Source organism: Nelumbo lutea, chromosome 1, assembly GCF_056320005.1.
Source record: "Nelumbo lutea isolate HS-2025 chromosome 1, American lotus-T2T, whole genome shotgun sequence".
Classification (NCBI taxonomy): domain Eukaryota; kingdom Viridiplantae; phylum Streptophyta; class Magnoliopsida; order Proteales; family Nelumbonaceae; genus Nelumbo; species Nelumbo lutea.
Genome location: NC_142684.1, coordinates 3,799,741 through 3,826,743, shown reverse-complemented (window position 1 = coordinate 3,826,743; position 27,003 = coordinate 3,799,741). Strand labels below are relative to the sequence as shown.

Genomic DNA, 27,003 nt, shown 5'->3' with positions numbered 1-27,003 from the left:
TCAATATTAAAGAATATTTTAATTTCTGTTTTTATTATATTAATAAAGAATTTTTTTATCGTTATTTTCAATGTTTTTTGCATAATATACTCATATGGATTTGTGCATGTTCCTATTTTCATCGATTCCATATCCATCATTTACTATTTATATTATTCATCTAATCCATCCTAACCCCTTAGCACTGTTCACACCGTTCACTGTTCATGTTAATGTTATGCTTTGCACATATTATATTATACATTCCAATAAAAATTTGCCACATCATGGCAATTGAGAGCCCACGTGGGCCCACACATGGAGAACCATGTGGATCCAATTAATAATAATAATAATAATAATAATATAACAACAACAACAACAATAACAATAATAATAATTTAATAAATATTGAATAGTATTTCTAGAAAGTACTTTCAAGGCATAGTTTTCACAAAATATTTACAGAAATTGCTTTTAAGGTGTAGTTTCACAAAATACTTATACAAAGCACTTTGAAGGCACAATTTTCAAAAAATACTTTTAGAAAGTGCTTTTAAGGCGTGGTTTTTACAAAATACTTATAGAAAACACTTTCAAGGCGCAATTTTTACAAAATACTTCCAGAAAGTGCTTTTAAGGCGCATTTTTCACAAAATACTTTCAGAAAACACTTTAAATGCATAATTTTCATAAAATACTTTCATAAAGTGCTTTTAAAGCACGATTTTCACAAAATACTTCTACAAAGCACTTTCAAGGTGCAATTTTCACAAAATACTTCTAAAAAATGCTTTTAAGGTGCATTTTTTTTGATAAATAATTTCAGAAAGCACTTTCAAGGCAAGATTTCACAAAATACTTCCAGAAAGTGCTTTTAAGACACGATTTTCACAAAATACTCCAAAAAACACTTTCAAGGCATAGTTTTCACAAAATGCTTTAGAAAAATAAAGTATTTGTAATAATGCAACAAATAAAATAGGATAATTTAATGAGAATTTATAGAAAATAGGATTATTAAAAAAACTAGAAAAAATATCACCAATACTAATGAGAATTTAAAGAAAAATAAAATAGGATAATATTAAATATACATATTAATAATAAATAAAAAAAATGAAAATTTTGAGTACTCAAGAAAATATAAAAAACACCACTCAAGTTGCAGCCTTATCGGTTATCATCAACACGCCTTAACCAACGGTTCAACCGACTCAAAGGGGTCCGTTTTCAAATGTAGGTGGATCCGATCCGTACCCTACCCATTTATAGCACTATCCGTGTGCCTAGCATTCCGCCACTGATTTACTGTTAAAGGTTTTTGAGGTTTAAACCAGCCCTAGCCGTGTTCATCCCCAACCACACTGTTTTTTTTTTTTTTTTTTTTTATAAATAACCACACTCTGTTCTCTCCGGGAGTCTCTCTCCGTCGCGTCTGCATACGTATTCGAGAAGAGAATCGACGCTTTAGCCTCGCTATCTGTCTATCTCTATTTCGCATTCACAAGAACCTCATAATAGGGCCGGGCTCGCTGCTTCAACCGTTGCCTTCCCTCTAATATCTGTATGAAATAAAAAAAAAAAACGAAACAACAACAGTGGTCTGTCTCCAGAACTGATGTTTCCGTCATTCTTTGGCATTTTCCAGGTAAAGAAAAAGAAAAAAGCAGTGGTCTAAATCGCTCGAACAGTTTTCGCAGCTGCTAGTGCCCATTTCAACGAGATATGGGTAAATGTTTATTAACTCATCATTGATTTATTCAATCATTTCCTCTTTTTTATTTTGTTTTTTGAGTAGTCGATACTTTAATGACGTCTTGTTCTAATTTCTGTTATGTTTCATTTTAGAGCCTTCTCATATATTTAGCATTACTTTGATGTCTTCAGATAAAAAGCCCAAGGGAAAAAGCAAAGTGAATATAAAGGATAAAAGTAAATCGAAGAAGCGGAAGTTAATTGAGAAGTCACTTGAGTTTGAACAGAATTTTCTTGAGCAGGAACCAGACTTACTACATATGAAGAGTACGTACTAGCCTCTTATTATGATTGTATAAGTCTCATGTTTTTGTCTATTTAGTGCTTTTCTTCTTATGACTTTGGCTTGGCTTGGTAAAAACTTTGTTGATATGCGGGTGTCGTTTTCAACCTTTTCTCTTCTCTGTACCCTTTAAATATTCCGTTTTTGAAAGTTATAATCTATTTGATCGAATGTTTACCTTCTTCAGAAAAAAAAATAACTATTTGCTTGAATGTTTACTGATAATCCCTGTTGTCATGCCTCTTCTCTATGATTTCCAGAAAATGTGAAGTAAAGGGAGTTCAACTAATGGAAGTATGCTGTATGCATAAAGAAATTAAGAGAACTTTAATAAGTTTTAATGCTACTTGAGAATTGATTTAAATTGAAACTGGTTAATGCTGGAGCTTGAATCGAAGAAAAGCCATGGAGGTGGTTGTAGGGCTAAATTTCAAATTTTCTTGAATGATAACTTTGCATTTTATTAGGCGTGATTAAAGAATGATGTATATGGATACAACGCAGGAAAATAAGGCTATCGGTGTTGCTACCTAAACCATTCTATGAACAATGACCATGTGACTCCTAATTATCTTGCCAGCAATTAGCCTGTCTATGCTGCCATGTCCCATTGTAGTTATTTTTTTTTCTTTTTTCTTTTTTTTTTTTTTGAGCCATCCCAACTCAGTTTTATAATGTCCTTCGGCCTCTATATCATGCAGATTTAAATTCTTACATATCTTATGTCCTTGTGTTACTGCTTGCATTTCATTTCTTGTGGAATCCTTTCCTAAGGAGCTGGGGTAGAGTGCTGTTGAAAGCACCTCAATTATTCCTAATGACCCCCCTCAAACACCTGAAGATATCAATGCTGCAGCCGTAGAAAAATTAACTTAAATATATTCGTAATTGATGGTATTTATCCAGCCCTTAATCACTTTTATTAATCACAATTAGAAACTAATAGGACAACTACAAGATTGCTGTTAATGGGGTGGCTGTCAATATACATGAACAACTAAAGGTCCATTAACTTGAAGAAAGTAATGAACGAAATATAAGAAGATTATGACCCATCCGGCCCATTATTTCAACATGTCACAATAAAGACAGAAGTTAAAATGGCAAGCAACTAACATATATAAGGAAGAGAAGATGGCTAAAGGCCAAAAGGGTGACAAAGAGAGAAAGACTATTACAATTGCTTAATTTTTACTATTTGATTTATATAGTTCTTTATTATGTTTTGTTGAGCCTGAAATGTGCAATTGTATTCCTTTTAATGATCTCTTGAAGATTTATTAACTAATTTAATGTTTCTAGAAAACTTTCCTGATTCTTTTGATTTTCGAAATATCTTAGCGAAATTAGTGAAATATCTCCAATATATCTCCAACTCTACGTGGCAAAATGTTTATTGATATCGATATTACGAATCATGGATGGAGAAGATGATATAATTGATAGAGGAGTCTAACCCTAGACAGCCTCTGTTTTGTTTTTCTATACTCTTATAATTATGTACAGTTGCTAAAAGATCCCTGAGTGGACTAAATAGAAAAAACTATTTATATTAAGGCTAGCACATCCTTCTATAATATTGTATAATTGTCAACCATAAACTTTTTTACATAATTTTTCAAGATTTTTTTTTGTTTGACTTGACATTGTTGATACATGAAAGTGTCAGATTCTTTATATATCTATTTGCAACTATCTTTGGCTCTCACTTAAGTTGTTGCATGCCTTTTGGTGGTTAGAGAATATTTCAAATAAAATTGATAGAAAGAAGAAAAGTAACAAGTTATTGGACAAGAAAAATGAAAAGGAGAGGAAAGACAAGGGCGATGTTGACAAAGCTGATCAGCTTAGTTATGAGGATGAAGATCATTCCGACAAACAAAAAAGTATGTTACTATGGCTTTCATTCTTCTCTTTTTGCATGCTAGAGGCTTTTAGTCAAATGATTAATGGATTCTTTTCTTCGAACTTAGATTGGTTATTGCATTGATGGTAAGGTCGTAAGGAAAGGGTGAACATCTTGTATGTTATTTAAGTCTTATTTATCAACTAGTTGTTCATCAATGGCTTCTCTTTTTGTGGATAAATTAGCAAACAATCCTTATTATTTTTTGAGAGACAACTGAAAAAACTTATTAGATTAAAAACATTAATAGTGCATTACTAGTTGGAAAAAGTTACCCTACTACCCTAAAGTCTTTCAAACTCGGATCAGTTACAACTTAGCCCAAAACAGCTGCTGCCTATAAAGTATAAACCCCTTACTTGGCCAAAGAATCTGCCATCCAATTTGCTGTTCTCAAGACTATTGGGCACAACAGATGGCTGATGGTATAAAATGCAAATGGTTTGTGAAGTTATGGTTAAAATTGATGTGTTTCAATTTACTTGTATCATGCTGGAATTGCTCTGTCTTGGCCCTCTAGATGTTTCTCATTAAGGGGAAGAATTCATTGGAAGCTTCTTTCTTTTGTATTAAGTTGGCATATTTGGAAAGGGAAGTGTGAGAATGTGGGCTTGAGACTGAGTGGTTCCCTTGGGCAAAAAATGCCAAAGACAAGGTGTGTATCCAGTCCACCCTTCCAATATCCTAAATAACTGGGATTAACATTGAGCCCTATTTGAAAAGCGAAAATTTTGGAAGTTTTGAACATGAGAGTAATGCAAGGGGAAAGAATTTATAAAAGATCCTTGCTTCACTGTTCCCTTGGTCTATGAAAGAGTTGAGTGATATTTGATACATTGATATTAGGGGCCCTTAGTAGAAAATATTTATGATTTGTATTTTGATAAATAGTGCCTGTATCCCTTTTATATGGCATATCATACATATAATCATGAGTCTCTAACCAATTTGTATACTTATGTATGTGGGAGCTCTCCCTTTGTTTTGTTTTCTTTTAAAGTTGTCTGAAGTGAGCCCCTTGTTTTGTTTTCTTTTCTTTTAAAGTTGTCTAAAGTGCTTTGTTTCTTTTTATTAAGAAGCATTTCCTTACAGTGTTATACATATCAATATATAGGCTAGAAAGTTTCCACCTATCCTTTTCTAAGGCTCTGTTTGGTTTGTGGGAAGATTTAAGTGGGATGGGATGGGATGGGAAAGTGTAAAAATTTACACTTCCATTGTTTGGTTTTAGATATGGGAAAATAATGGGAAAAGCACTGTGACGCAGAGGAAGCCATTGTGAGGTGCTTTGTTTCACCAAGATGAAGACAATGGACGATGAACGACGAACAATGCTGCAGATCTGGGTTCAAGCGGGGAAGGTAGCAGAAGAAGAAGAAGAAAGAGAAGCTGCCATTACTCTGCTTCTGGGTTCGAACGAGGAGGGTAGCAGATCTGGGTTCGAAAGGGGAGGTAGCAGAAGAAGAAGAAAGAGAAGCCGCCGCCGCCACTTTGCTTCTGGGTTCAAACGGGGAAGGTAGCAGATTTGGGTTCGAAAGGGGAGGTAGCAAAAGAAGAAGAGAAGCCGCTATCGCTGCTCTGCTTTTGGGTTTGAACGGGAAGGTAGCAGATCTGGGTTAGATAGGGGAGGTAGCAAAAGAAGAAGAATGAGAAGCTGTCGCCGCTGCTCTGCTTCTGGGTTCGAACGGGGAAGGGGAGGTAGCATTGGTTCTTCGTCGTCGATGGTAACAGTGATTTCTCAAAATTTTTCACCAGGGTTGCACAATTTGGTGCGACCCCAAATCCACGATTTTGGGATCGGACACCCCACATTTTTCTCATCCCATCCCTCTATTTCCCTCAAAACAAATGCGAGAAAAGGGAATATTTTTGGAATATTCCCTTTTTCTCATCCCCATCCCACAAACCAAATGGAGCTAAGTAAATGCATTAGCCATACCATTTGCTAACCTTTGAACTTGTTCTTCCCATCATCAACCACCTAATCACCTTAATTATTTCTTTATACTGCCATATCGCCTATCTATTTAATGTCAAGTCAACTGATCACCCGATGTAGGAGCTGAAGAGTCAATTGGAATTTTTATGATATTATATGTATTTATGTATTTTTGGACATTAGGGGTATTTTTGTCAATTGGAAGTTTATGATATTTTATCTATTTCTATATTTTTGGATTGTAGGGGTATTTTTGTCATTTTGCAATTTCTATGGGGCCTAGTGGTGGGGTTTAATTTGTCTAGTTATAGTTTGTTTATGTTTAAAATTTTAGAGTAATTGCATAAGTATAATTAGACAAGGATTAAAGTATCAGTATCGGGTATCGTATCGGACCACTCAGATACGGATACGCTTTGGAAAGGCATGAATATGGACAAAAGAATATGGATACGCCGAAAAATGCATATAAATTCTATAAACATATTAATAACTTTATTTTTAAGATCAAAATAGCCATAATTAATGTATAGATACATAGAAAATGTATATATTCTAAAGGTATATGTGAAGAAATATACTACAATTAATATAGTGGGATGCATAGAAATCATAAAATTTTATTGATATTGTGTCAATCAAGAATCCTAGAACATATTATATATATTTTAAAAATTAATACATGCAAAAAGCTATTATTATGTTATTTTCTATTGAATTTCAAGGCACAAAACATATGCAACTATTATATGTGAATTATTATATAGATTATTTTCTATTTTACTATTTTTAATTTTTAATATTAACCAAAAGTCAACTAAAAATTAATTCTCAAATGTTTAGTTAACAATATTTTTATTTTTGTAAACAATAAACACATTATTATAAAATGTAATTGAAATATAAATTAAATATTTATAAAAATATATAATATTAACTTAAAATATATTAAATTTTCTAAGATACACATCATATGAAAATTCATAATTTTTAACTACTAAAATAATTATTCCATTATTAATATTTTTATTTCCATAAATTTTGAGATTAAAAAAATATTTTTTGATATAAATGTAGACTAATGGATTTGACAAATTCAATTTATATTATATTCTCGAGGTTTTTGTAAATAATATTTTTATTTTTATAAATAATATTTACTTTTATTTAGTTCAAATTAAAATATTAATTAATAATTTATAAAATTTTAAGATACATGTCATGTTTAAATTTATAAATATTAAGTACTAAAATAATTATTCTATTATTAATATCTTTTTTCTTATAAATTCTTGAGATTAAACAAATTTTTGATATAAATGTGGACTTAAGAAATTATTTATTCTATTAGTTTATAAAATATTAGTTTTGAATATTATTTTTTTATTTTGTTGGAATTGTTAAACACAAATGTAATTTTTCCACATTACATGTGGACGCTAGAATAGAAAAAAGTTATTTTATTTCATCAAATTTCATAAGATGAAAAGTGGCCTAATGGTCAAGCACCGTTTGGTCGTATCGGTGCGTATCGATCGATACAACACGATATGAGCTGATATGTATGCGTATCACTTTGATACGCGTGATTCAAGGGATACAGGTTTAGTCGTAGCGTATCTTGTATCCCCTCTAGGTGATACTGATACGATACGCCCTGTATCGGACGTATTGTATCGATATTTAAATCCTTGGGATTAGAGTTATTGAGTATTCTTTGAATTGATATAGGATATGACAACTTAGTTTGAGTCCTAATAGTATTATTGTGTCTAACAGTTTTGACTCCTAAGATTCTTATGAGTCTAACGGTTTGACTCTTAGGATTATTACAAGTTTAGTCTATACATATGTATGGACGTTTTACACAAAGGCAATGAAATATATTGATTTTTCCTCAACTTATTGTCACGAGATCCCAAGATTGGGGCCATGTGACTCGACTCTACTGTGAAGAGGGCTGATGGAAGAGGTTTCAAGAACACTCTAGAAGCTTTGAAGCCCCAAGACACATCAGGAGAGTTCAAGGAGATTTCAGAAGCATTCTAGAAGCTTCATGAACACCCTTGAACTTTGTACATACTTGTACATATTTCTAGAACTATTATAGAGCATTCATGTACTTAAGGGAACTAAGATAAGTCTAGAAGAAGGAGGAGTTTAGAAGCAAGTCTAGAACATTCATGTTCTAGAGAAATCCTTTAAGGAGATGGAAGTGCCTATAAAAGGGGAGCCCCTCCCTCATTTGCTTTAACCAAGCAATCAAGTGTTGTATTCCTCTCTTGAGTAATACAAGGAGTTCCTTTGAGTTCTCCATCTGTCTTTCCTTGTGTGTATTGTGCCTTTGTTGCCTAAGTGTGTGCCTTAGTGTGAGGGATGGGTTGGTGAGCTACTTGGTTTCAAGAGCTAGGAGAGTGCTCTAAATGGGGAAGGCTAACTTGTGGAGTGACGGATTGCTTCCCAAGTGCTGCACGAGACGCTAAAGGAGTCTAGGTTTGTGACAAGTGGTATAAGAGCCTCATCAACACTAGACGCATGGCTAAGGACAGAAAGGACATTGTCTTTGAAGTGGAGGACGCCACAAGGATTGATGTGACTAAGGCGGAGCCAAGCAAGAGTAAGCATGGTAATAAGAACCGGCCAACCAGGAGGCATCCTTGGACAAGGTTGCTAGCTTGGACTAGTGGCTAACCAAGGTGGAGATGACTCTTGGTGAAGCCCAAGAGGAGATCGAGAATCTTAATGGCGGCTTGGACTTCTTTGAGAAGGAGTTATCCAGGTTCGAGAAGCTTAAATGCGGCCTAGACACTGCCACGTTATGGTGGCGTAGGCGGTGTGTGGACGTTGAACGTGGCACATGCACCATGAATACTTGGGAGGACTTTAAGAGGGAAATCAAGAAGCAATTCTACTCAGAGAATGTTGAGTACCTTGCTAGGAAGAACCTTAGGCACCTCAAGCATATGAATACCCTAAGGGACTACGTGAAGGCATTCTCCATGCTCATGTTGGGGGTACTTGACATGACAGACAAGGACTCCTTGTTCTACTTTATGGAAGGCCTTCAGCCATGGCGGAGCTAGAGTTAAGGCGCCATGACGTTCAAGACTTGGCTAGTGCCGTGGCCGTTGTTGAGCAGCTAACTAAGTACAAGAAGGAGGCTAAGGCCCATGCCAAAGAAGGATCGTCTAAGCCCCAGTCCTCTCAAGGCCAAAAGGATAGAAAGGGTGGTGGTTGGAGAGACAAAGTCAAGGGCCAAGAGAATAAGCCGCTCAAGTGCTTCCTATGTGGTGGAGCACACATGATCAGGGACTGCCCCAAGAAGTAGGTCTTCAACTCCCTTACAGTTAAGGAGGAAGAGGAAAGGGAGGAGGCATTAATGGGCTTGATGCAACTCCTTGATGCCGTGAAGAAGGTTGAGACGACTCCAATGCCTAACAAGGCGCACGTGGAAGCAACCATCAATGGCAAAGTCACCCATGCTGTGGTAGACATTGGTGCATGACACAACTTTGTCTCAGTAGAGAAGGCAAAGTGACTTGGTTGAAGGTTACTAAGGAGAGCGGTTGGCTTAAGGCCGTTAACTTCCATGCCAAGGCCATAGTTGGAGTAGCTCGAGGAGTCGACTTGTAAGGTGGATCATGGAAAGGCCAGGTCGACATGTCAGTAGTGCCTATGGATGACTTCAAGGTTGTCTTTAGCTTGGACTTCCTTGATAAAATAAAGGTTGTGCCCATGCCACACACCAACTCAATGTGCATCATGGAGGAGAGCACCTATGGATGACTTCAAGGTTGTCTTTAGCTTGGACTTCCTTGATAAAATAAAGGTTGTGCCCATGCCACACACCAACTCAATGTGCATCATGGAGGAGAGCACCTATGGATGACTTCAAGGTTGTCTTTAGCTTGGACTTCCTTGATAAAATAAAGGTTGTGCCCATGCCACACACCAACTCAATGTGCATCATGGAGGAGAGCACCCCATGCATGGTCCCTACTACTCGTGGCTCAAGCACTAGCCCAAGAATGCTATCAGCCGTACAACTAGTGAAAGGCTTGAAGAAGGGCGAAGAGACCTACCTAGTAGCTATGGTGGGTGAAGAGTCCCAGGCAGCAAGGGAGGAATTGCCTAAGGAAATTAAGAGCATATTGGAAGAGTTCAACGGTGTCATGCCAGTTGAGTTGCCCAAGAAGCTAACACCTAGGCGAGAGGTGGATCATAAGATTAAACTAGAGCCTGGGGCCACTCCACCAGCTAAGGCCCCATACCGGATGGTACCACATGAACTAGAAGAGTTGAGGAAACAATTGAAGAATTGCTAAACGTAGGCTACATCTAGCCCTCCAAAGCCCCATATGGTGCCCTTGTGTTATTCCAAAAGAAACATGGCAGATCCCTCAGGCTATGCATAGATTATCGAGCACTGAACAAGGTAGCAATCAAGAATAAGTACCCTATCCCACTCATTGCTGACCTATTTGACCAACTTGGTGGAGCCAAGTACTCCTCCAAGGTGGACCTTCGCTCGGGGTACTACTAAGTCTGCATAGCTAAAGGGGACGAGCCAAAGACTACATGTGTGACTAGGTATGGCTCTTATGAGTTCTTGGTAATTCCATTCGGCCTAACAAATCCCCCTGCCACATTTTGCACATTGATGAACAAGTTATTCCACCCCTACTTGGATTAGTTTGTGGTGGTCTATCTAGATGATATAGTAGTCTAAACAAGACTATGGAGGAGCATGTGGGCCACCTAAGAAGGGTTTTCAAATTGCTAAGGGAAAACAAACTCTATGTGAAGAGAGAGAAGTGTTCCTTTGCTCAGACGGAGGTAGTGTTCCTTGGATACAAGATTAGCCAAGGGCGGTTGAGCATGGACCAAGCCAAGGTTAAGGCCATCTTAGATTGGGAGCCACCAACTACGGTGACAGAGCTACGGTCTTTCCTTGGCTTAGCAAATTACTACAAATAGTTTATCCAAGGCTACTCAAGGATAGTCATCCCATTAACTAATTTGTTGAAGAAGAATGCTAAGTGGCACTGGGAGCGGTGCCAACGAGCTTGCTTGGGAATTAGTTTCTTTTGGGTCTGGAAGTCGCTTGTGGCAACATTGTCTATCTTGACTGTGAACTTGGCCCCAAGCAAGTAGTGTTGCCATGTCCTAAGGCAATGGACTATAGCTGCCATCTCTTTCTCCTGGACCGTGTACTGCCGCTCAGCTTCATTTAGCTTTTGGCTCTCATATGCTATGGGTTGCCCGTCTTCGATAAATACTCCGCCTATCGCATATTCTGAGGCATCCGTATGTACTTCAAAATTCTTGGTAAGGTTGGGCAAGTGCGATACTGGCTTTTCTATCATAGCCTTCTTCAACTGCTCGAAAGCAAGTTGGCATCGCTCCAGTGCCACTTAGCATTTTTCTTCAACAAATTAGTTAATGGGACGACTATCCTTGAGGAGCCTTGGATAAACTGCCTGTAGTAATTTGCTAGGCCAAGGAAAGACCGTAGCTCTCTGCGCACGGCCTGGGGCGGATGGTCCTCCATTGGCCATAATTCTCTTCCATAAGGCATGATCTACCTGCATCTCCTCCATCTTGGCTTGATGCTCGGCAATAGTCCACTACATGGCCTCCATTTGGCCTTGATGCCCTCTATGCATGGCCTTAATGGTCCTAGTAATAGTGCCATCCATGACCTCCTCGAACTTGGATGGCTCCTTCTCAAAGAAGTCCAAGCTGCCATTAAGCTTCTCAATCTCCTCTTGAACTTCACCAAGAGTCATCTCCACCTTGGTTAGCTGCTGGTCTAGGCTAGCAACCTTGTCCAAGGATGCCTCTCGGTTCTTGTTACCATGCTTACTCTTCTTGCTTGGCTCCGCCTTAGTCACCTCAATCCTTGTGGCGTCTTCCACTTCCAAGGCAATGTCCTTCTTGTCCTTAGCCATGCACCTAGTGTTGATGAGGCTTTGATACCACTTGTCACGGACCTAGACTCCTCTAGCGTCTCGTGCGGTACTTGGGCAGTAGCCCGTTGCTCCACAAGTCAGCTTTCCCCACTTAGAGCACTTTCTTGTCCTCTTGAGACCAAGTAGCTTATCAACTCGTCCCTTACACTAAGACACACACTTAGGCGACAAAGGCACAATGCACACAAGGAAAGAGAGATAGAGAACTCAAAGGAACTCCTTGTATTGCTTAAGAGAGGAATACAACACTTGTTTGCTTGGTGACTGCAAATGATGGAGGGGTTCCCCTTTTATAGGCACTTCTACCTCCTTAAAGGATTTCTCTAGAACATGAATGTTCTAGACTTGCTTCTAGATTCCTCCATCTTTTAGACTTATCTTAGTTCCCTTAGGTACATGAATGCTCTAGAATAGTTCTAGGATTATATACAAAGATCAAGGGTGTTCATGATCTTCTAGAATGCTTCCGGAATCTCCTTGAACTCTCTTGAAGTGTCTTGGTGCTTTTGAAAGCTTCTAGAGTGTTCTTGAAACCTCTTCCATTAGCCCTCTTCATAGTAGGGTCGAGTCACATAGCCCCAATCTTGGCAACTCATGACAGCGTGCCGTTTTGAGTAAGGTGCAAATTTTCTAGTGTATTACATGTTAGTCTTCAGGATGCCATAAGGGATAGTGAAGAAAATTGAAAAATTGATGAAGGACTTTCTTTGGGAACTAGGGGAAAAAAGAAGGATCATTTGGTCAGTTGGGGAGAGGTGGTGAAGTTGAAAGAAGGGGGGTTGGGAATCAACAATATTAGGTTGAAGAATCAGGCTCTGCTTAGCAAATGGCTTTGGAGGTTTCCTAATGAAAATGAGAAATTATGGTACAATGTAGTGGCAAGCATTCATGGTATGTCTGGCAATGGATGGGGTGCTGAATGTAACCGTAGAGATACCTTGGCTGCTCCCTGGAAGGCCATTCATGATTTTTTTTCCTACCTTCCTAACTCATATCATGTATGACTTAGCTTCTGGTCAAAAAATCAGATTTTGGGCGGATGTGTGGGTCGGCAATATCCCTTTGGGTGAGAGATTCCCTTCTTTTTTTTTGATCTTTCTAGGCTCAAGGAAAGACCTATCTCTGATTTCCTAAGTCAGCACTCTTTTCCCTCAGGGCTAAATTCGAACTTTGGCTTCAACTGGAACCTTAGAGAGTCTTAGCTTCCCATTGTCTGATTTATTGAATATGCTGAATTCAGTTTTTTTGGAAGAAGAGGGTTTGGATTCTAGGGTTTGGAGCCCTAATTCTGATGGGGTGTTTTCTCGTAAATCCTTCTTACACTCTTTGTTAGCCACCTCCTCTTCTCCCTCTTTCCGAGTCAAGGAAATTTGGTGCTCTCCCATTAAAGTTGGTGCTTTCTGTTGGGAAGTCTTTCCCTTAACTGGTGTGTTCTGTGTTAGTTGAACGGTGAAACTGCTTCTCATTTCCTAGTCTCTTGCCCTTTTGTTAGCTTTATTTGGGATTGGTTTGCTTCCCTCTTTGGTTGCAGGTGGTTTTCTCCGGACAGATTGGACGGCTTATTTAGCCCTACCGGCATTAGATGCACTAAAAGGAGGGGTAAAATCATGTGGAGATGTACTAGAGCAGTAGTACTGTGGACTGTTTAGGAGGAAAGAAATGCAAGAATATTTGAAGAAAAAGAAAAAAAGAAAGGAAGCATTGATTGAAACAATAACCTTGAGAGTGGCACATTGGGTAAATGGCATGAAGTTATTTTCAGACTTCAAGGTAAAAGATTTTTTCAAGGCTTGGGGTGTTATTGCCGCCTCCTCTTCAATAAGACATAGGTTTATTGAGAATTGGTCTCCCCAATAGATGGTTTGATGAATCTTAACCTTGACAGGAGTTGTGCGGGGAATCTGGGCCCCTCGGGCATAGGAGGGGTTATTAGAAATGAAGATGGAAATATCAGTGCTCTCTACTACGATCCAGTGGGACAGGGTGATGTGGTGAGATCAGAATTCATGGTTGTAGTATTTGTGTACAATTGGAGAAAAAGGTTTCAACATAGTCTACACCATAAATTTGAGAGTACCCTTTTGCAACTAAACGGGCTTTCAGGCGTTCCACTCTCCCATCTGGTAGATACTTAACAGTATACACCCACTTACAACCAACATGTTTACTTGGGGGAAGATTGGTGAGTTCCCATGTATTATTGTGATGAAGAGCAGAGAGTTCTTCTTCCATAGCTTTTTGCCACCCTGGTGAGGTAAGAGCCTCTTGAACATCCTTAGGTGTGGATACAGAGGACAACAGGGTAATAAACTCACAATGGGAAGCGGAAAGGTGAGATGTAGAAACATAATTGGATATAGGATGTAGCGTGCAACTACGTTTACCTTTCCGCACTGCAATAGGAAGGTCAAGATCAGAAGGCAATCAATTGTGGAAAGAGCTGGATCAGCTGTCGGAGTAGAAGGTGGTGGAGGTGTTGGCCTCTGTCGATGAGTATACACTTAACGAATTGGTGGTCTTTCAGTATGATCCTGCATGGGGTAAGGTGTAGACTCAGGCATAATGGGAACCACCGGGATGGAATTATCAACCGGAAGAGGAAGAGGAACCTCTATAGGAGGAGAAGGGATTTCCGAAGGAGAGAAGTATGGCACTTATTCGAAAAATGTAACAATAGGACACAAAGATTTTTGAGTAATAGGGTTATAGCATTTATACCATTTCTGGGTCCTAGAGTAGCCAAGGAAGATACATTTAATGGAACGAGCATCCAACTTGTCTAGCCTAGGACCACGATTCTGAACAAAGCACACACACCCAAAGATCATGGGAGTTAGAGGATATGGAGACAAAGTGGGAAATAAGATAGAGAATAGAGAACAACCATCCAGAATAAATGAGGGCATGCGATTAATGAGAAAACAAGTAGTCAGGACTGCATCACTCCATAAATGTTTAGGAACATTCATATGATGAAGGAGAGACCGAGCTGTTTCACTTCTTTCTTTCATTAAATACAACCATGTCATTCTTGAATAGTCATCAACAAAGATAACAAAATATTTGTAACCATTATATGACTCAATTCTGATTGGACCCCAAACATCTGAATGAACTAAATCAAAAGGCCTCAACATACGACTATCAACTCTATTACTCTAGGACTGAAGGAAACCCGATGGTGTTTCCCATATTGACACGACTCACACTGTAAAGACGACAAATGACTCAATGATAGAACAAGAAGCTTGAGAGCTTTAAGAGGTGGATGGTCGAGTCTACAATGCCATTGAAGAGGAGTCAAAGAGGTTTGAAGTGCAACTGTAGATCCACCACTGTCAAGATAATACAATCCGCCAGTCATGCCCTTCACCAATCTTCTCCCTCATCGTTAGATCTTGAAAAACACGAGGAAGGGTAAAATGTGATAGAACAATTGAGGGATTTGGTTAGTTTACTAACATACATAAGATTGAAAGGAAACTTGGGAACGTATAAAACAGAAGTCAAAGAAAGAGATACTGTGTTAACATTACTAACACCATAGATGGGCGAAGTAGATCCATTGGCAAGGGTAACATTATTTGATGTAGAGGTTGGAGAAAGGGAGGACCCGGTCATGTGATCAGAGGCTCCAGAGTCAATTATCCTGGGTGAAGGTTTGGATGCTAGGCAAGCTATACTTGAATGAGCAAAGGTGGTAGTATTCTGATGTGAGGTGGCCTGAAGAAATCTCTCATACTCCTCTCTTGGAATACTCATCATCTCCTTTCCAAAAGTAGTTTTGGCAGTAGAGGATGCTAGATCAACTGGTTGAATATCATTGACTTCACTACCACCAACAACTGCATGATTAGCCCATGTTTATGGTGGGCCATGCAAATCATAGCAGAAGTTAACTGTGTCCTCTCCCACAATGTTTGCATTTTCAAGTAGTGCTCCCCTTCCTCTGCCACGGCCTCCCCCTGAATCACGACCTCCTCCACTACCACGACCACCCATAGGGTTACGACGACCTCCCTTAACTGTACGACCACCTCCTCTGTGTCCATAAGAACCGACTCGAGTGCCAACAAGTGCTGATCTATTGGAAGATATGTTACACTTTGTGGGGGTGAGAGATATCCTATGGAGACGGGCAAATACTTCTTCTAGAGTAGGGAGAGCAGACCCTCCCAATATTTGTGCTCTAATAGGTTCATATTTTGCTTTCAGTCCCACCAAGAACTAAGTAACATCTAGTTGTTCCCTTTGTTGCTGCTGAACTTTGATGTCCGGAGTTAAGGGATGATAGACATTAAGTTCATTCTGAAGATTCTTCATACCGACGTAATATTCTTCAAGAGTTTGATTTCCCTGCTGCAAATTGAAGTATTCCTGATAAAGCTGATAAACCCTTGTGGTGTTGTCTTGTTCGGAATAGAGTTTCATGGCATGTTCCCGTATATCCCTTGCTGTATCTAAAAACATGAAATTAACACTGATTCTAGGCTCCATACTGTTCCACAACCACGTCATAATTTGAGCTTCCTCTTCCTCTCAATCACTAAAACCCGGGGATTCAGCACTAGGTTTCTCCTCCCGTACTTGTTTCACTTTCTTCTTAACCTTTAGAAACACCTCCACCGACTTGGCCCACAGAACATAGTTTTCACCATTAAGTTTGATGGAGGTCATCTGGACATTTAAAAAAATCAGAGGAGATCATTACACTCGATTTCTGGTCACCGCTCACATCACCCATCGAAGCCATTTCAGTCTACAAAGTCGGTTTTGCCCGTCACACAAAAAAAAAAAATAAATAAAACAGTTCGAACCACTGCACTACAGTTCGTCAGCTACCACACAAGCACACTTGCAATCACCACGTACTTGCCCTAGCATACATTTGACCACTTCAAACACCACTGTACTGCTAACATGCAGATTCAAAACCTCAAAGAATCCCTCTTGAAACCAAGGTTCAAAATATATATTTTTTGATTGGAAATGGTAACTTCATTAAATAACTTTAAAATAACTTTCCAGATTTAAGTACAACTGTCAACCGTGTCAGCTAACCATTAGTTGATCTCCTTGTCCATTTGAAGCATGCACCGATCTCCCTTGTTGTATTGTGGATTTCCCTTATGGGCTTTCTATAAATCCAGGCTCCCAACTTACTAGATTGCAGCCACTCGATCAACAATCTAGAGTCTCCCTCAATCTCAATTTGGTGTAACCCCGACTGGTTTGCATATCTTACACCTTGAAGCAAGGCCATCACCTCCGCTCTCAATGAGTCCCCCACTCCTATTGGTCCTGAAAACAAAGCCACAATTCAGCCATTTTCATCTCTGAAAACTCCTCCTATACCTGAAGGGCCCGGGTTACCTCTTGATCTCTCATCAAAATTCAATTTTACTCTTTGTTGTGTTGGTGGGGACCACAATTCCTGCACAATAGGTTTCATGGAAGTTGTAGAAGCCCCCACTTCCCAATTCTTGTAAATTTCTTCAGCTGAGAAGTCTTTAAACAAATCCAAAGTTTTCAACCAATGAATAGTCATAATAATTATCCTTTCTACAATTGCCTCCTTGGATTTCTCCACGCCTTTAAAGATTCTATTATTCCTTTCTTCCCAAACTGACGATAAGATAGCTGCTCTAGTGGCTCTCCACATTAATCTTCCACGCCTCTTCGGTTGCTTGAAAAAGCTTGGGTCAAAAAGGCTTGCCACATCTGGGGGAGATGTCCACCTACAACCAAAGATAGAAGAGAACCAAGTCCAAATAAAGCATACAAATAGACAAGAAATCAATAGGTGTGTGATTGTCTCACCAGATCCCAAGTAGAGGCTACAAACATGGGGTGATAGGCAAACATTTGGCCTTTTTCTTTGCAACATATCTAGAGTATTGATTTTTTGGATAACCACCTCCCAACAAAAAGTCCGAACTTTTGGGGGTACAGGTTGACACCAAATCTCCTTTGAAGGAAAGCTCCTTACAGGGTTTGATGGTTGAATGTGGATATCAAAAAAGGAAGAGCAAGTGAACACACCAAAAGGGGAAGGTTTCCAAATTCTACTGTCCACACAAGATTGATCCAGGTAAGTTGATCCTAGAAGGTTAATTAATTCATCCACCATTGTCATTTCTGACTCCCTTAGACCTGTCCTCAAACCCAAGTCCCAAGAGTTATTAGTAAAGATTGAAGAGATCACTTTTCTTTTATTTTTAGAAAGTGAATAAATAAAAGGGAACCTTTCCTTAAGGGGAGCGTCTCCAACGCAAGCATCTTCCCAAAATAAGACCTTATTTCCTGCACAAGCATCAAATTTGACATAAGGAATGAAGGTAAAATACCATGATACGCTGGTAGGGGCGTATTGGGCGAACCAATACTATTTTTTTTTACTTTTATTTTTTATTTTTTTGAAACCGGTTCAGGGGGCTGGTTTAGGGCTCCTCGGTCCCCCTGAACTGGTCAGGCCCTCGATACACCCCTATATACACCCACTATAGGGGTGTATCGGAGAGGTCCCTTGGAACGATACATATCGGCCGATACGGGCTGATACGTGTCGATACTTTGAACCTTGCTTGAAACTGCTCATTAGAGGGTTCAGACCACCACGACTGCACCTCCTCGACCACCACACACATGGTGACAGCAGTCCACACAAAAAAAACCTTTTTTTTCTCTGTTAACTCGACTGTTGTACTTTTTTTTCTTGTCACCAGAGGTCAAGCCTCTAAAACCCTAGAGGTTGCTGCAGGAATATGGGTTGCGCTGCAGTCTTCTACCCCAGATTTCTCGCATCAGAAAAAACACGAAAAAGGAAGAAAAAGAAGAACTGAGAAATGTTAGTTGAGGAAGTTGTAATCGACTGCTGTCAATGGCTCTCTGATACCATGTTTGTGCTGTTCAGCCAAACTGAGAAAAGAGAAAGAAAGAAGAGGAGAAGAAGAAGAGAAGAGGGAGAAGAAGAAGAATGGTTTCGAACTGAGAAGACTGTTCGTCTAACCCAGTCGACCATACGCTTAAACATTACGAAAAATAAAATTACAAAGACTGAAATGCCCCTGCATATGAGGAGACATACAGCTAACACCTTACTTAGGGGAAAGGACCAAAATACCCCTCTTTAGTTGACTCTAACACAGAACTGCCCAAAATAATTGTTCCCTTCAGGCCCCTTGCTTAGCTAACCCATCCACTATGGTATTAGCTGTTCTACCCACCCACTTTGAAGTAACAGTCATGTTCCTTGAAAACTAATTAACCTTCCTCAGAACAACTTTGGAATCTCCTTCAATAAGCAAATTCTGAACTCCTAACTGTTCTGCAATCTGAATACATTGTACAGCCGCTAGAAGCTCAGCTCTAATAGAATCTCCTATACCCACAGGGCCTGAGAATAAGGCTAAAATATTGCTCTTTATCTCTCAGCACCCCTCCTATCCCTGAAGGACTTGGGTTGCCTTGGTTGCTACCATCAAAATTCCACTTTATCCAGCCTTCGGAAGGAGGCACCCACACAGCTGGTATCCTGTTCTTCCTGGTACGATTACTAGCCACAACTATCCAGTTCCTCCAAATGTCATTGAAAGAGAATGTGTGAAAGGAGTCCAAAGATCTCAGCCAGTGGATTGCCCTAGTCAAGATAAAATCCTTTACAGTCTGAATATTTCTCTCCTCCTCTTGGAATAACCTAGCATTTCTTTCTTCCAAAGTTGTCCACAAAGCAGCAGATCTGATGCACCTCCACATTGTTTTACCAGTTTTTGTGGGCCAAACAAAGGAGGGGTCAAAGAGCTGATCTACAGCTGCAGTCAAATTCCACCTGCACCCAAACAAGGCAAAGATCCAACCCCAAATAGCAGCAGAAAAAGAACGGGTTAAAAGTAAGTGGGAAAAATCCTCACCATTAGCCCTGCAAAGTACACACCAATTAGGAGACAAGCACAAGGAAGGCCTCCTCTTCTGCAAGCAGTCCAAGGTGTTGATCTTCCTATAGAACACCTCCCAGCAGAAAAGCATGCTTTTAGGAGAATAGGAGGTATAGGTCTAGACCAGATCTCCTTGGCTGGAAAACCCAACTGTACCAGGGAAGAGTAAAGGGACTTAAAGAAAGAGGCAGACTTGAAATGACCTTTTGGATGCGGGGACCATAATCTCACATCAGATCTGAGGGGGTCCAGAAAAACACTTTCAAGTAGTGACAAAAGATCTGAAACACAAGAGAGTTCATGATCCCTCAAGCCCCTACGAAACCTAGAGTCCCAATTCAGTAAATTCTAGGATATTTTCACTCAACTAGTTTTCTTTTTCTTGTTTTTTTTACTTGCAACATGTTATACATTCAGGGCCAAATACTGTTTTTGCTTGAATCGTAAACTACTTTATTATGAATAAAGTTTTAGTTTCAAGTACAATTGCATGTGTCAATTTGGTGTATTTCTGTGTAAGACCCTTGATCTACATTTTAGGACTTTGTTATGAAACTTACATAATCAATATGCAGACTAAATGTTCTCAACCAGTGGGTGAACCATGGTGGCTTATATTGACAAGGTTGACATATTGCCTAAGGGATGTAGTAGTATTGTGTCTCAACCATGGTTCACGATATCAAATCAGTGATATTTGGCAAAATATCTCCAGTATATCCCCATTTTCTAGGTGGTGATATGAAATCTCCTGAGAATCTCTTTTTTTTTTCCCCAAATATCCCTAACATTTGGTCAATATGTCAGCAATATTTCAGATTTCATTGATAGACTCTATATTTAAATTTTAAAATTTTAGAATATTATTAAAAACTTTTCAATATTTAATTAAAATCACCGAATTTTTTTAAACAATATTTTCCTAAAAGAACTAGAAGGGAATTAGTGATTAGACAATTGGCTTACTACTTTTATATGATTCACTTACTAAGTCACTATAATTCAAAAGAAAAAGAAAAATGCATAAATTACAAAAGAGTATTCACAATCTAATCCAAAACATATAGTAACAATAAAGACAAAAGTTAAAATGAAAGCAATTGACATATATAAAGAAGAGAAGATGGCTAAAGACCAAAAGGAAGACAAAGATAAACATATCTATTACAATCGCTTAATTGTTTTCCTATTTGATTTATACAATTCTTTGTTATGGTTTTTTGACCCTTAAATGTAATTAAATTTCTTCTAAAGATCTTGAAGATTTATTATCTAATTTAATGTTTTGAGAAAACTTTCCTAATTTTTTAGATTTCCCAAATAGCGTAGCGAAATATCTCTGAAAATTTTCCAACTCTACAGGGGGAAATGTTCATCAATATTGATATTACGAACCATGGTCCCAACTACTAGTGTTAGATCCAAGGTGTAAGTATGGGTGCTTATGAAACACTAAACTGGACCATTTTGATCAAAAGAAAAAAAAAAACACTAAACTGGACCATTTCTGGTGTGCTCCTGGACATTTTGATTGGTGGAGTAACCAGATTGTTGCATGTTGTCCCTGGACTTGATAATGATACTTTGTCGGGTATTGGACTGCTTTTGATATGCTAACTAGTGAGGTCTTTTTGTGGTTAATATCTGGGCATGTTGGAATAGATAAGGATGCTTCTTGAGCAAGTGGATTTCTAGTGTTTTGAATTTGGTTTTACAAAAATATATACTATGTAAATAATTACTTTATTTTTAAAACTTGTTTGCGAAATATTTTTCCTGGGTTTCATCATGGTAGAGAGTGTGATATTGGTGTTTTAGAGCGAGGGGAATAAATCTTTCTGCATTTCCCAATGTTGGATATTAATGGTAGGGAGATTGTACTGCAAATGTTAAATTAGGCCCATTTACCTTGACATATTTCAATTTGGACCAATGGGCGTAAATACTTAGATTTGTAGAACTTATGCTTAATGTATTAGACATTAATGGGCTAATTAGAGGCCCAATTTCCTAGGACAATTTCTTGTAGAGTAAGGAGAGAATTCAGCCTAAGTGCGTCCACCTTCTCTTTAGGAGAGAATTCAGCCTAACTCTGAGAATAAATTGCTTTCCATTTCTTCCTGAAGTCCATGCATAACTGATGTGTCAATAGGATTCACTCTAGATGAGCTGGGGGTTGGCTTATACTTATATTTGAAGTTGCCATAGTTGGAGTTCTTGAATGCTATAAATATATTATATTGTTATGTATTCATTTGGTTTTGGAATTTAGTGGAATCTGTTTCATATGCTTTTTAGCTTTGATTGTTGAGATGCCAAAGAAAGAGATATGCTGATACCTTCAAACCCTTGGTGAGAAGGTCCTTTCTGGTGCTAATTTGTGTCTGCTATTCAGCATACACACTAGAAATCTATCATAACCGTCCTAACCTGCAGTTCCACTGCTTCCTCAGCCATACAACTTCATGGACACATTATACCCTAGTTTTTTTTCTCATTTAGGACTATATTGGTATCAACAATTTACATGTTTCATACTGCATGTGGCTTTTTTTTTAAAAGGCCAGAAAATTATAGTCACACAAGCATGCCATAAGGTCAGAAAATTATGGTAAATTATTCACTACAGATATGCTAATGATACACTATTGCTGACGTGTTGAATTGCTCATATTTTTGTCCTTCCTTTTTGAAGATATGAAATCAAATCTAACTGTATTCCATATTGTAGATAGTTTTAGGAGAACTGCAAATTATTGCTCATCATAACTGAAGCTCTGTTGTTGCATTTCTTCAGAAGGCAGAGTGCAGGATTCTAGTCATGCAACAGGGCGAAATCAATCTAAAACTCAAAGTGAGTTTAACTCCATAGGCTTGAGGAGGCTGGTATTGGCACTAGTTCTAGATTAAATAAATACTTGATGGCTTCTATTTGATCTCAACAAATGCTAATCAAACTGAAGAATTATGTGCAAGAAACTTTTCATTGAAGACTTTTATGAGGTATTACTGATCAAAAAGGATTTGTGGTTTTTTCTTTTGTTTGCTAGTTGATAAACCCAAGAAAACCGCAAAGAAGAAGGATAATCTTTCGTCAAATAAAGGAGAGAAGTTAGTGGAAAAGAGTGACAATGCTGAACCAGATGAAGTTTATCATATTACTTCAGTGGATGAAGACTCCTCAAAAGGAATGAAAAGTATGAAATGTCATCCTTTAACCTACCTTATTTCTGCTTTTGTTTGACTGTTTGGTATTTGCTTAGAAATCAATGTTTTAAAAAATGACCCGGAATTGAAACTTTTTGGCCACTGGTTTCTGGGTTGAAGATTCAACTGTCCAGTTCAAACGGACGACCTGTTCTAACAAAAAAAATTTAAAAACAATAATTAAAATAAAAAATGGCCAAACACTGTCAAATGGGTTGACAGTTCTACCACCGGGTCAACGGGTCAATGACCAATTCAACGACTTTTGGCTAGGGAGAGGGTTTGCGGTAAAATGGAACCGGTTGCCTGGACGGTTCCCAGGCCGAACGGTTCGACCGTCCGGGTCAATGGTGGTTCAAAAACATTGTTTGAAATGCATGTGAATACACATTCCCTCACTTCATATCTACTACCTTGTATCTAGTTTTGGTACTAGATGCTCAGTTTATACTAAAATTAAAGTATCTGACTAGATAGAGCACCCTTTTATAGGTATCCAGGTATCATATGTATGAATAATCATAACCCCTGATATAAACTACTGAGAAGTGTCTTTAAATTGTCCCTACTTGAACTAAAGCTAGATCTATGCCTTATGACCAAGATATCCATGACTTACATACACATGACTGTATCCGTTGATATAAACACTCAGTTTCCCCTTGAAAACTTTCTTATTTCAACTAAAACTAAAATTAAGGCTCAGGATCCTTACGAATAACAATTTGGACAGAAACAATAACCTATTAATTTTTTATTTCTAAATCTCCATTTTAAAAGTAGGAAAACATATTTCCAATAAGTGAAATTGATATTTCTGCAATTTAGCATAACGAATGTTAGCAGGCATCATGGAGGGTGCATCATCCAATCAGTATAGTGCATACATGGTGGGACTCATGTTGCATTTTGTTCACTAGTGTGCCATTTTATGGCTCCCACCATGTCTGTAGTGCATTAGATTTGCTAGAATTTCACTTTTTCTTGCATGGTTTGTTGATGAGTTTGTTTCTATAACTAGGCTTTAGTCATGGAACCATTAAGAGCAATAATTTGTGGGAAAACCTATGATGCCAGAAGAGCTTTGACCAATCAACCCCCCATCCCCCCAACCATGAATTTTGGTGAAAGCCACCTGATTGTTTACCACTTCTATTATACTGGTTTCTTTTTTATAAGTTTTTCTGGTATCATTGTCTAACCTATAATTTGTAATTTTATTAAAAATTAAATAATTACTTGCATTTGGTCTTTTATCTTTTTATCTCCATTCATTGTTAAAGTTATTTCAAGTTTCACACTGATCTTTTGCTTGTTCCTATTGGAATCTTGTTTGGCTTCCTTTTCCATCATGCCACATGTATCCTTTCCCACTTGAGTGATCTCTTCCAGTCCTATGCTGTTGTGATATCTGTAGTGAGAATGGGCCGAATGGGCCCTAGTGTTCTTTATTTCTTTTAAGAAGTGCTTAAAAGTTATGTTTCTTAGTTATGGGCCTTCTTTTATTTTCTTTAATTATCTCTTTAATGCTGGCCGCCCCATTAAGGGCATCCAAGTAATCGTACTTAGACTTAGTATTATTAATAAAAGTGATGAAAGGGGGCTAGAGAGAGAGGTTCGAATTCTTCTTTTCTCTCTTCCCTTATTTTCTTTTTTTTTGTTTTTTTTAATCAATAACCGATTCATTATATTCAGTGAAACATCATACTATTTACAGCAAGGAAGACAAACACTCTTATCTTCCAAATACAACTTAAACCCTCCAAAGAAAGAAAAGGAAAAAAGAAACAGTTAAGTTACAACTTAGCCCAAAACATTGCTTCCCTTTCTATCCCTTGTTTAGCTAATCCATCAGCTAAAGAATTAGCTGATCTCTTAACCCAACTCATCCTGATTTCCATCCCCCGCACCAGCCACCTAAATTTCCTCTTCTCATTTCTGTAGTTCCATAAGCCGCAGTTGTCTTTAATCAACCACCCTATCACCACCTCCGAGTCCCCTTCAATTAAGAGTTTTCTGACATTCATCTCCTTGGCTTTATGAGTTCCTTCCATAACTGCCAAGATCTCAGTTCTAAGGGAATCCCCCACTCCAATTGGGCTTGAGAATAGGGCAGAGATGATCCCATTCTCATCCCTTAAAACACCTCCAATCCCTGATTGTTCAGGATTCCCCCTACAACTCCCATCGAAATTTAATTTTAAGAAGCCAGCAGGTGGGGGAGTCCAAGACACCCTTATTATTGGTTTGATCTGTGTGCAGTTTGCAATCTCACCCCACTTTCTCACCATGTCTTCCACTGTGTAGTCTGTAAGTAGCTCTAGTGATTTCAGCCACTGTACAACCCTTATATGGATCACAACCCTCAATTCTTCAGCCCCTCTTTCATTTTTTGAGAAGATCCTAGATTTTCTTTCTTCCCATAATGACCAGCATACTGCAACCCTCAGTCCTCTCCACATAGTCCTTTCCCTTTTCATGTGCACCTGAAAAAAGAAGGGGAAAAGAGGCTTTGCAAGTCTGATGGAGGGTTCCACCTGCACCCAAAGAGAGAAAAAGCCCTCGCCACTGTCTTTTCTTCTTCCCACAACCTATTCTTGAAACTTCTTTTCTTCTTCTTTCTCTTTCTCTCTTTTCTTCTTTTCTTACATTATCTAAATTACTATAGGTGTAATTTTCAACCTGGTATCAAAGTGGGTTCTCACTTTCGACTTTTTTTTCCTTTCTTTGCCCATACATAGCGTGTATGGAGAACTGATCAATTGAAGCCAGGGCAAGTTCTTGGAGATTTTTCCTAAAAACCCTAGATAATTGGAGAAACCTTGTTACAGGTCACAAAGACAGTTTGAACCAGGCGATAGGGGATCAGAGGTAAGCCTTTTGATTTCTATTAGGGACGGTTTTGGTTGGATTGAATTTTGGAACCTTTGGAAGGGGCAGTTGAAGTTTCTCTCTTTCTCCCCATTCTGTAAGACCCTGTAAAACCCTAATTTTTGGGGGTTGAGAGGTTGTTCTTTGCTTAGAATAGTAAATCTAGCCTAGTAAAGCCCTAATTTGATTTGTGTTTGCATTCGTTTACTCAATGGAGCAAATTGGAGGAGAGACCAAATATTCCATAGATTCCGGGTTTGGACATGGGGGGTCAGTGGAGAATCTTTTTGGGGTTGTGACTATTCTGAAGCTAGATGGGACCAATTATTTAGCTTGGTCTCAATCTATTAAGATACATGTGTGTAGTAGAGGAAAATGGGGTTATATTACCGGGAGCAAGAAGAAACCGGAGGAGGATGATCTTACCTATGAAAGGTGGATGCAGGAAAACTACACAGTAGTGAGTTGATTAGTGAATTCTATGCAACCACACATTAGTCAGCATTACCTGTGGATGAAAACTGCAAAAGAAGTGTGGGATAGTGTCATAGAAACCTATTCCCAAAGTCTTAATGTTGCTCGGTCCTACAAATTGAAGCATGATGTGAATAATCTTATATAGGGGGAGAAGCCCTTAGTATTCTACTCTATGCTGAAATCTCTTTGGCAAGGGATTGATCTGATGGAGATTGTTGTTTGGGGTTGCACAAAGGATGCAAAAACATATAGGAGGTTGGTTGAGAGAAATTGGGTCTTTGAGTTCCTCATCGGACTCAAGTTGGAGTACGATATTGTGAGGCAGAATGTTTTAGCAAAGGGTGAGGTGACTTTGTCTTAGGCATATGCTATGGTGAGCAGTGAGGAGAGTAGAAGACATGTTCAGTTTGTTGAGCTACAGGTTGATCACTATGCTAATGCGGGGATGAAACCAAAGGTTAGCATTGGGAAAAAATATGTTATTTGTGAATACTACAAGAAGCTTAAACACACTAAAGACACATGTTGGAAGCTACATCTAGAGCTTGTTCCTACCAGATTCAAGAAAGGAAATGGTGGGAAATGGTTGAAACTGGAAAAGGTGGAAATGCAAATGTAGCCACCTCTTCACAAGGTGAAGAAGGACAGGATGGGGAGAAGTTAGTGGGAGAACAGCT

General features: G+C 38.5%; 1 protein-coding gene across 1 annotated transcript in view; it reads left to right on the top strand.

Annotated features, from left to right (window-relative positions):
* The first annotated feature begins 1,201 nt into the window (after positions 1-1,201).
* Positions 1,202-27,003, top strand: part of LOC148873240 (uncharacterized) — a 39,094-nt gene continuing 13,292 nt past the window's right edge. Inside the window, exons 1-6 of the mRNA XM_088962463.1 lie at positions 1,202-1,546; positions 1,631-1,711; positions 1,870-2,004; positions 3,760-3,906; positions 22,569-22,625; positions 22,822-22,968. Coding sequence (XP_088818589.1) covers positions 1,708-1,711; positions 1,870-2,004; positions 3,760-3,906; positions 22,569-22,625; positions 22,822-22,968 — 490 coding nt within the window. The 5' untranslated portion in view covers positions 1,202-1,546; positions 1,631-1,707. The remainder of the gene's footprint in view (positions 1,547-1,630; positions 1,712-1,869; positions 2,005-3,759; positions 3,907-22,568; positions 22,626-22,821; positions 22,969-27,003) is intronic.